Below are 11,495 nucleotides of genomic sequence, written 5' to 3'. Positions count from 1 at the left end.
ATAATGGCTATTCTAGTAAACTATAAGCTCCGTAAAAATATGTCTATTCTTCAGATTAAACAGTCATGCATTTCTTACAGTGGACGCAGAAGATATACTGGTGCAAACAATAATAGATACATTCCTGCATCTAGTAGAGTACTGCCAACATGATAGTTTCCACAAAAATAAATGATGTGAAGTGCTTCAGTGAAAGCCGTGTAAATGATCAATAGCAGAAACAATTTTAAAACAAATTCTAGTTGCCATTATAATAGAAGCAAAATACACCAATCACTTGACAACCTCCAGCCAGAAGGCCAGAAATGTGGAGAAAATGAAGGAAATTGACAGGTCAAGCAAGAACTGGTAAATGGGAAGTTGACAAATCGGTCGTGATGCTCATTGTGGTGCATCTGGAAGCACGTAGAGGCTCCCCTCCCCACCCAGCCCCACCCCCCACACAGCCCCACCCAGCCCATCCCCTCCCCACCCAGCCCATCCCCTCTCCACCCAGCCCCACCCCTCCCACCCCCCACACAGCCCCACCCTCCTCACCCAGCCCATCCCCTCTCCACCCAGCCCGACCCCTCCCAATTTTGGATGCACGACGGACGGACGGACACAATAATCCCCTGTGGGCTGGTGGAACCAGGTGGTTCCTGCCAGTAATATCAGCATTGTTTGGGGACTCCTGGAATAGCAACGAAATTTCGCAGAACAAATGCGATGCAGTACAGCAAGTCCTCAACTTGCGCCGCTCCTATAGAAGCCGTTTCACTATAACGTCCCCAAACGAACTGGGGGACGTAATTAGATTTAAAATGCATTTGATTCATAAAGTTGTTTTGAACATTTAACGTCAAGAACGCCATCGTTCGGGACAGCGCACGTGACGACACGGCTCCCCCTAGTGGCCGCTAAAGCCACAGGTGACAACATCGCCGCCCACGCGATACTGAATGCAATCGATACTGAATACTGAATGCAATTGTACAGAAATGCATGCTAATGCACGATTTTTTATGAAACATTTTCAAATGCCTTATTAAAGCAGTCGATGTTATCCTCTTGGTTCTTTCGGTAAAGTCACGTAGAAGGAAAATAATAAAAATAAAACAATAAAATAATTATTTTATAAAAAGAATTATTTTCTTCTTGGTTCTTTCGGTAAAGTCACGTAGAAGGTAAATAATAAAATAATAAAATACAACATTTAATAATTCTCACGACGTTGCGTTGTGGCCGAAACGTCGTGAGAATTATTTTATGTTTTATTTTTATTATTTTATTATTTTCCTTCTACGTGATGACTTTACCGAAAGAACCAAGAAGATGAATCCCTGCAGTCACAAAAGCTTTAAATCAGTTGACGTTACACAACATGGAAATACATTATTTTGAACTCAAAAGCACGTAATAGAAAGAAAAACACCTCAACAATTCCTTGCTGTGGGTAAACCGTGTTGCTGGTTGCGTACACACACACAAGCACACAGTTCCATCTTAGTAACAACAATACAAATATGCTGATAAATACTCTGTTTCTTTCGCTAAAGCCACATAGGTATAAAAAAAATTAACCCGTAAAAACAAAGTTTTTCACTATAAATCCTTTATATGCGTGGCATCGGTTTTATTTTATTATTCATTTCTGTTTCTCTTGAGTAAGAGTTTCATTTTTATCACATTGGTATTTTAAATTAAATATGAAAAAAAAATTCCTAAAAAGTTGAAAATTTTGGAAGAAAATTTCACGAAAATAAATTGTCACGCACAACGAGTCTGTGTGCAAAATGTCAGCTCGATTGGATCACGGGAAGTGGGTTAAAAAAACGACCGAAAGATTTGCACGGTCGTAAGCGCGCAAGCAAGCAAGCAAGTGAACTTAATAAAAAGGATTTAATAAACATAACTAAATCACGACGTTTCGATTGCAACACAATCATCATCATCATCATCAGGTGGGAAAACCACAGCGAGAACATTGTTTTGCTACCTACGTGACTTTACCAAAAGAACCAAAGAGTACGGATCGCTGCAGTGACGACAACGTCAACTCCAGATCGCTGACAACCAAATCGTCCGTCGTGCCAGGCCGCCATGTTGGCCGAGTGGGTGGGCAGCACGCGCCACGGGCGGACAGAGCCCTGATTGGCTGAGAGCCGCGCGTGCGTCACGCCTCCCTCCCATTGGCTGCTGCTGCTGCTGGTCAACTCACCCGCCCACGTGGTCAGCACGTGACCTCAGAAACAGCTGCGACGTTCGTTTCAACGCCCCAGGCCTCTCCTCTCTCTCACCTCTCTCTCGTTTGCCTTCCTTACGACGCTTTGCTCGACATTGTTTGTGTTGCTCTACACCAACTGCTGCTGTTGCAGGTTCGACGGCGGCTGGTGAATCCCGTAGCGGGTACGTGGCTACTCAGCGCTCACGCTCATGGCAGACAACTTGATCTCGTCCACATGTCTTAGCCACTCGGCGTTGTTGGATATGGACGTGATGAGTAATGTTACTAACTTTTTTAAAACACACGCTTTAATGAAATGTACCCTGCTGTTTGTAGATTTGAAGCTTTCGTGACTGCAAGGATTCATATTCTTAGGTTTTTTCGGTAAAGTCACGTAGAAGTGAAATAATTAAATAAAGTAAACATAATAAATAATATATTATCTTTTAATGTTTCATTTTTATTATTTTATTATTTTTATTAATAATATAAAAATATATTTTTTCATGTTTTACTTTTATTCTTTTATTATTTTCATTAATAATATAATAGAATATATTTTTAATGTTTTATTTTTATTAGTTTATTAATTTTCTTCTACTACGTCACTTTACCCAAAGAACCAAGAAGATGAACCCTACTATTTCTAGATTTGAAGCTTTCTTGACTGCAAGGATTCATATTCTTAGGTTTTTTTGCTAAAGTCACGTAGGTAAAAAAATTTAAATTAATAAAAGTAAAATAAAAATAAAAATCACGACGTTTCGGAGGCAACACAAGCTTCCGTCTTCAGGTGGAACCGTCACAGCCCGCTTACTGTATCAAGTAACTTATTTTTTTTAAATAAATTTTAATGTTTTACCTACGTGACTTTACTGAAAAAACCTATGTACCGTACGAGTAATGGAAGAACTCCAGCAAGTGACCCCGAGGCTTGCCGTGACACTATACACTACTACACGATACACTACACTATACACTACTATACACCACACTGTTCACTACTATGCACTTACACTATACACTACTATACACTACATTATACACTACACTATACACTACACTATACACTACACACTACACGATACACTACACTATACACTACTATACACTACACTGTTCACTACTATACACTTACACTATACACTGCTACACGATACACTACACTATACACTACTATACACTACTATACACTATACACTACACTATACACTACTATACACTACACTATACACTACTATACACTACACTGTTCACTACTATACACTTACACTATACACTGCTACACGATACACTACACTATACACTACTATACACTACACTATACACTACACGATACACTACTATACACTACACTGTTCACTACTATACACTTACACTATACACTGCTACACGATACACTACACTATACACTACTATACACTACACTATACACTACTATACACTACACTGTTCACTACTATACACTTACACTATACACTACTGCACGATACACTTACACTATACACTGCTACACGATACACTACACTATACACTACTATACACTATACACTACACTATACACTACTATGCACTACACTATACACTACTATACATTACACGAAACACTACTATACACTACACTATACACTACTATACACTACACATTATACACTTACACTATACACTACTACACGATACACTACACTATACACTACTATACACTACACTATACACTACTACACACTACACTATACACTACTATACACTACACTATTCACTACTATACACTTACACTATACACTGCTGCAAAAGTCCAGGCCAGAAAAAAACATGTTGTAGTTGTTGTTGACCAGTGTTATAAACACTTGATGTTTGTGTCCAGCAACGAGACGGCTTGCACTAAAGTATGTCAAACACTTCGCCGCATTTCACCGTGGCACTCTATTCACTGATGGCCGTCGAGCGCGTCACCTCAAGCAACTCGACAAGGCCAAGATTACATCTGCATTCATATAAAGGGCAAACTTGTGATTGTGTGTGTTCAACATGTTTAGCGTACTTCCCGACATGCAACAAACTGGAAATTTGCCATGTGGGTACGTTCCAAACTGGACACCATGCACAAATTATAACAAGTATAACCCGTAAAAACAAAGTTTTTCACTCTAAATCCTTTATATGCGTGGCGGCTAGAGTCCTCTCGTCCTCTGGCTTGAGATGGCTGCCACCTATGGGTCAGATGATTGTGTGCCAGTATTAAGCAATTGGTAATTAAATATTTAATTTGTTTTCCCTAAACAGTGTAAAATTTTGGAAAAAAATTTTCACGAACATTAATTGTCTCGCACAACGAGTCTGTGTGCAAATTGTCAGCTCGATTGGATCACGGGAAGTGGGTTTAAAAACGACCGAAAGATTTGCACGGTCGTAAGCAAGCACGCAAGCAAGCGAACTTAATATAAAGGATTTAAAAATACACTTTTTGGGGGGGGGGGGGGGGGGGAGCTCAATAATGCAGTTATTTTTTGCACGGCAAGTGAGTTGTGATGTCAAATCCGCGCACGTGGAAGCTTAACGCAATGTAGTGTAGCGGGTAGCGCTACGCCGCGCTACGAAACCGGCGACCCGAGTTCGATTCCCGCTCACGGCCACCGCCGGTGACGATTATTTTAACCGCTCCTGGGCCTCCCCTAGGTCGACTCAGCCTCAAACGAGTAACTGGCGTGGTGTGTGAACATCGCCAGTGGGGGGACAAAGGCGGCCGGGCGTGGTTCATCCAAGCCCCCAGGCGAAACCGGGTAGTGAAGCTAGTCTCGCTATTGATTATGCATCGTCAATTTTTCCATTTTCCGGTCACAATTTCATTTACACAACTTAAAATATCCGAATAAAAAAATCACAACGAACAGTTCTTCCCCCCCATCACCTGCTTCCCCACGTCGTCGTTTTTAAATCCTTTATATTAAGTTCACTTGCTTGCTTGCTTAGGACCGTGCAAATCTTTCGGTCGTTTTTTAACCCACTTCCCGTGATCCAATCGAGCTGACATTTTGCACACAGACTCGTTGTGCGTGACAATTAATGTTCGTGAAAAATTTTTTCCCAAAATTTTGTTTTTGCGGGTTATACTTGTTATCAAGCGTTGCCTTATTCCTGCTCGACCCTCTCCCCCCTTCATCTCCCCGCAATTCCGACTCCTCGGCCGGCGCCGTCCACGCACGCAGCTCGTGCCCCGGCTCGCCCCGACCCGGACAAATGGATCCTCTCGGCGCCGCCCTCGTCTGCCTGTGCTGCGCCGTCACCGTCGCCGCCTCCGCCCGCCGCTCGCCGCCGGCGCCCCCGCGCTACTCGGTCCGCGAAGAGGAGCCGCCGGGCACGCTGGTGGGGAACCTGGCCCGCGACCTGGGCCTCACCGCCGAGCAATTCCGCGCGCGCCGATTCCGAGCGCTGCGGGGCACCAACGGCTCCGACTACCTCGCCGTGAGCGCCGACAGCGGCGAGGTGTGGGTGCGCCGGCGCCTCGACCGCGAGGCCGCGTGCCGCCGGGCGAGCGCCGGCTCGGGCTGCTCCCTGCTGCTCGGCGCCGTCCTGGAGCGGCCCGCCGAGCTGGTGCGCGTCGTCGTCGACGTGCTGGACGTCAACGACCACGCGCCGCGCTTCCCGGCCGAGAGCGCCCTCCTCGAGGTCGCCGAGAGCGCCGCGGTCGGCACGCGCTTCGCGCTGGACGGCGCCCGCGACCCCGACGCCGGCGCCAACGCTCTGCGGGGCTACGCCATGGAGCCCGACGACGGCGCCTTCGCCCTGGAGACGCGCGACGGCGGCGGCGGCGCTTTGTCGCCCGTGCTGGTGGTGCGCCGCGCCCTGGACCGCGAGCGCCGGGCCGCGCACGAGTACGTGCTCACCGCGCTGGACGGGGGCCGCCCGCCGCTCAGCGGCACAGTCCTGCTCACCGTGCGCCTCCTCGACACCAACGACAACGCGCCCGCCTTCGAGCGGCCCGTGTACCGGGCGCTGGTGCCCGAGGACGCGCCGGCGGGCACGCTGGTCGCGCGGCTCCACGCGTGGGACCCGGACGATGGCGCCAACGGGGAGGTGGAGTACGCGGCGATGCTGGGGGCGCACGAGACGGCGCGCGACCTCTTCGCGGTGGACTCGCGCTCGGGCCTAGTCACCCTCGTGGGGGCCCTGGACCACGAGGAGGCCGACTCCCACGAGATGCACGTGCGGGCGCGCGACCGGGGGCCCGACTCCGTCCCCGCTTACGCCACGGTGCTGGTGCGCGTCCTGGACGTGAACGACAACGCGCCTGTCGTGCGGCTGCTCGGCCCGACCGGCGACGCCGCGGCGGACTCCGCGGCCGCCGTCGTCGTCGTGTCCCGGGGGGCGTCGCCCGGCCACGTCGTGGCCTTCGTCCACGTCCGGGACCGAGACTCGGGCGCCAACGGGCGCGTGACCTGCACGCTCGAGGGCGCGTCGGCCGCGGGGCCCGGCGCGGCGCCGCCGTTCGCGCTCCGCGCCTGGGACGGGGGCGAGGTGTACGCGCTGGCAACGGCGACGCGGCTGGACCGCGGGGCGACCGCCGCCGCCGAGTACAACCTCACGGTGGTGGCGCGGGACGACGGAGCGCCGCCGCTCGTGTCGGTCAAGACGTTCACGGTGCGCGTCACGGACACGCGCCCCGAGGGCCGGCTCCCGGATGACGATGGCGGGGACGACGACGGGGACGGGGACGATGCCTTCGCGACGCCGTTCGTCACGGACGCGCGCCCCGAGGGCCGGCTCCTGGACGACAGCGACGGGGACGACGGCGACGACGGCGACGGCGCCTTCGCGACGCCGTTCGTCGCGGTCGTGGCGCTGGCCGCGGCGTCGTGCGTCCTGAACGTGGCCGCGGTGGCGGTGGTGCTGCGCTGCAAGCGGGAGAACAAGGAGCTACGCACCTACCACTGCGGCGCGGCCGCCCGGGCCAGGACGCCGGCGCGTGACGAGCCGGGGGCGGCCGCCCGCTCCGGCGGCGAGGCGGCATCCGCCACCGCGCCCAACGCCTACGAGGACAAGTCCTTCCTGCCATCGGAGGCGGCGGGCGCGGCAACGCCGGCGCTTGGCAAGCCCCCGCGTCGCCACCCTCTGCGCCGTGTGCCTGGCCGGCACGACCTCACACAGGTAGGTGACGCGCCGACGCAAGACGGCCCCCTTTTGAAAATGACCGCACGGGCCCGGGGAGGCCCGCCAAGCACTCCCCGCTGAACTTTCACTGCCGCGGCAATAACTTAAGAAATCTTGAGAATCAATCATCCGTCACGAATCGTCATCCGCCCCCCTACGCACAATGCAGCGTGCGCGGGGAGGGGGGAATGACGTGTTTTTTTCCACGCATATCTCCGTAGACTGTCCGCGAAATTAAATTGCAATCAAGTATAAAATATAGGCGCATTGTGTACGGTCGATTGAGTTTGCCGAAATTTCATCTGCATGCATTTTACTCCGGTTATCAATTATAATATAAAGCAACTGATTTAAAGCTTTCGTGACTGCAGGGATTCATCTTCTTGGTTCTTTCGCTAAAGTCACGTAGAAGGGAAGTAATAAAATATTATTATGTTTTATTTTTATTATTTTATTACTTCCCTTCTACATGACTTTACCGAAAGAACCAAGAAGACAAAGCAACTGAATCGGAGAGGTTCATGGTTCGACCTCTACGCAAACCAACGTCCCTCAATCAGCAGCACGAAGGGGGGGGGTGGGTTCCCACGCGTACCTGCGATCTGCTGGTGGCAGATGCTTAAGAGACTCAGAGAAGCGGATATAATGAGGAGGCACATTCGAAGGTACGAATCGTGGTGCCACGCGTATTAAACGCTCGCTGAGATCCGAGCACTCCTTTTGGCGAGCTTAATATACGTGTAATAATGGTCATTGAGGCGACTCCTGGAATCTGGTCTTTATTTCACTTTTCATGAACAGCTTTCCTTCACGCTGCTGACAGGCAGCGTGAGAGGGACAGACAGACAGAGAGAGACGCACTGCCACGTGGCAACCCGGAGCCCCGCTCCCGCGTGGCCCCCTTCCTCCGTTCGTTCCCGTTCTGACCACGTGTCGCTCGTCTCCACCCCTATTTAATACCCGGGTCACGTGGTACGTTTCCACCAAACCTGGTTAGCCTCCATGGATTCTTCCAGACTCCATCGTAGGCTCCCGGGACCACGCCCCTGACTCGTCTCCCCATTGGCCGTGGCTAAAGCCAGCAGAACCAATCATCTACAAACAGCTGTCAGCTTGCCATGACGTCAGGGCCACGCCCCTAGGCTTCCCCCCATTGGCTGTGGACCAGGACCGGTAGAGCCAATCATCGTGACGAGTTGTGATAGGTCAGTGAGCCGGATATAACCTCACGTTACATACTTTTAAAAAACACGAAACCCGTGGTACCGGCAAGGACCCATCTTCAAACGTGCGAGCGTGCGAGCGTGCGTGCGTGCGAGCGTGCGAGCGTGCGTGCGTGCGAGCGTGCGAGCGTGCGAGCGTGCGTGCGAGCGTGCGTGCGCTCTCTGCCCAAGGGGTTCAGAGTCTGCGTGCCCATTCGTGGACAGACGTCGGGCGCTGACGTCGGCACAATGACCCTGCTGCGTACGGATTGCTCCTGTTACTAAACAAAACGGTGAAGGTTGCAATCTTCCGTGGTGAGAATGGAAGTGAAGAAAATGTCACGCGCTGGCGATATACAAAACTAACAGATTGAACGTGCACATACGCGGCGCTTGCCCGCACGCGATCGTGAGTTCGAAGTGCGTGAATGACGACGGGCGTGCCCCCGTTGATCTTTTGCAGGGCAATGACAATTTCAATTGACAGCAGCAGCAGCAGCAGTCGTCTGGAAGGTGAGCGTTTACCGCGTCACACACGCGAACCCTTCATTTGTTCAGCAATCCGGCCTCAAAATCATCAAAATTAAAAGTTAATAAAAGTAATAATGGAAATAAAATAAAATAATAAATCACGTTTCGGAAGCAACACAAGTCTCCGTCATCAGGTGGGACCGTCACAGCTAAAAATTACTGCATCAAAATCAAGTTCCGTTTTGCGCCACTAATTTGCAGACTGAGCGGATGTCGTTACTTTGCGGTGCATTTAGACAACAACATTTAGACAACAACAACAACATCTAGACAATAACATTTAGACAACAACAACAACACCCCATGGGAGAGGAGCAGTGAGAAGGCGGTATTGTGCGTTGGCAGAATCCCGTGCTCTGAGGCAGAGGTCACAACCGGGTACCCGATACCCGTACCCTACCCGATACCCGGCTACCCGTACTCGGCCGGGTACGGGTACGGGTAGACCGTGAATCACTGGTGAGTCACCGTTTGTCACTCATTTCCCAACGTCTTGTCTCTTCTCACAATTCAAGTTCCTAGAATCAACCCACCCGCGCCTGCAACATGGCTTCATCCCAGAGGTCGCAATCAGGTACCCGATACCCGTACCCTACCCGTACCCGGCCAGGTACGGGTAGGGTACGGGTAGGGTCGGGTACGGGTACCCGTTTGCGACCCTGGTGTGGCCGGGTACGGGTAAGGAATCAAAACCCGTTTGCGACCTCTGCTCTGAGGTGGCCATATTTCCTGGAAAATGCTAAAACAGTTGGGATGCGGCGAGTGTTCAATTAAATGCCGGTTGTGGGAAATCCAAAATGTAAAAAAGAATTCCAATGCCGACCAATCTGTATAATGAACGCTCGGTGACTATCACCTTCAGTGAGAAACTTTGAAAGCTCAGCATGTCGGCCTTGGCTCAATGTCATCCGGAGCCATGTTGGCACAATGTGTGTGTCTATTCACATCAGAAGAATGTACGGCGTTTATTTTTCAGAAAATAAAATAAAACTCGGCAGGCACACGCGCACAGCCGTAGCGTCTGAAAATATCCTTTAGCTGATAAACAACTCTCTCCTAATACGGCACGCGACGGCGTTTTTAAAGGATTTGGGGGAGTCTCGCTCCAGAAATCTCTGCACGCGCTTGGGCACTCAAGCTCTTTGTAAGCTTGCAGCGGCACCCGTCAGAGCCAGTCCACAATCCCGCTTGTGCAGAGAGCTGGCGCTCTTTCACACTCTTTGGTTACGTAGTTAAAAAATAAAATAAAAATTCCGCCCCCCCGTTTTAACTCACTGGCCATCTTCTGCATCATAAGAAATGATGTCACCAGCTTGTCCCCCCCCACCCACGGCCCCCCCCTGGCTCCTCCCCCCCACCAGCTTGTCCCCCCCCACCCACGGCCCCCCCTGGCTCCCCCCCCCACCAGCTTGTCCCCCCCACCCACGGCCCCCCCTGGCCCCCCCCCCTCAGGCTGTATATAATCTCGTGTCTCTTCGAGTTGTCTTCACTTGATGCAGTAATTCTGCTGTGACGGTTCCACCTGAAGACGGAAGCTCGTGTTGCCTCCGAAACGATTCAATTTAGTTCTTTTTAAATCCTTTATTTTAAGTTGACTTGCTTGCTTGCTTGCGTGCTTGCTTGCGCGCTTACGACCGTGCAAATCTTTCGGTCGTTTTTTTAACCCACTTCCCGTGATCCAATCGAGCTGACAATTTGCACACAGACTCGTTGTGCGTGACGCTTGATTTTCGTGAAAAAAAAATTTCAAAAATTTTATACTTTTTAGGAAAAAAAAAATTCATATTTAATTTAAAATAGCAATGTGATAAAATGAAACTCTTACTCAAGAAAAACAAATGAATAATAAAATAAAACCGATGCCACGCATATAAAGGATTTATAGTGAAAAACGTTGTTTTTACGGGTAATTTTTTTCCCATTTATTTTCTTCTTTAACTACGTGACTTTACCGAAAACACCAAAAAATATGATTAACTAACACATTTAACGGGCACTTACGCAGCGCCTTGCCCGTCCGCACGCGATCGTGAATGCGCAGTGCGTGAATGGCGGTGGCGTGCCCCCGTTGAACTTTTGCAGAGGCCTTGCTGTTTCTTGGAGCCCAACAATCGACTGCAGCAGCAGTCCAGCAGGTGAGCAGCGTTTAGCGCGCCGCACACACGAACCCTTCACTTCTTCAGCGTCCGGCCTCGAAATCAAGTTCCGTTTTGCGCCGGTAATTTGCAGACGGACAATAACAACACCATGGGAGAGGAGCGGTGGGAAGGCGCTATTGTGAGTTGGCAGAATCCCGTGCTACGAGGTGGCCACATTTCCTGGCAAAAGCGTTCAATTAAATGCCGGTTGTGGGAAATCCAACATAAAAAAAAATTCGAATTCATATTCTTAGGTTTTTTCGGTAAAGT

General features: G+C 50.3%; 1 protein-coding gene across 1 annotated transcript in view; it reads left to right on the top strand.

Annotated features, from left to right (window-relative positions):
• Nucleotides 1-5,443: 5,443 nt before the first annotated feature.
• The window catches only part of LOC133361965 (protocadherin-10-like), a 7,647-nt gene continuing 1,595 nt past the window's right edge, over nucleotides 5,444-11,495 (top strand). The window contains exons 1-2 of the mRNA XM_061580940.1: nucleotides 5,444-7,351; nucleotides 11,170-11,222. Of these exons, the coding sequence (XP_061436924.1) occupies nucleotides 5,444-7,351; nucleotides 11,170-11,222 (1,961 nt within the window). The remainder of the gene's footprint in view (nucleotides 7,352-11,169; nucleotides 11,223-11,495) is intronic.

Source organism: Lethenteron reissneri, unplaced genomic scaffold, assembly GCF_015708825.2.
Source record: "Lethenteron reissneri isolate LAM-NWPU_2019-01 unplaced genomic scaffold, ASM1570882v1 scaffold_1309, whole genome shotgun sequence".
Classification (NCBI taxonomy): Eukaryota; Metazoa; Chordata; class Hyperoartia; order Petromyzontiformes; family Petromyzontidae; genus Lethenteron; species Lethenteron reissneri.
Note: the sequence above shows the minus strand (reverse complement) of the source record. Positions and strands in the feature narration are given on the sequence as shown.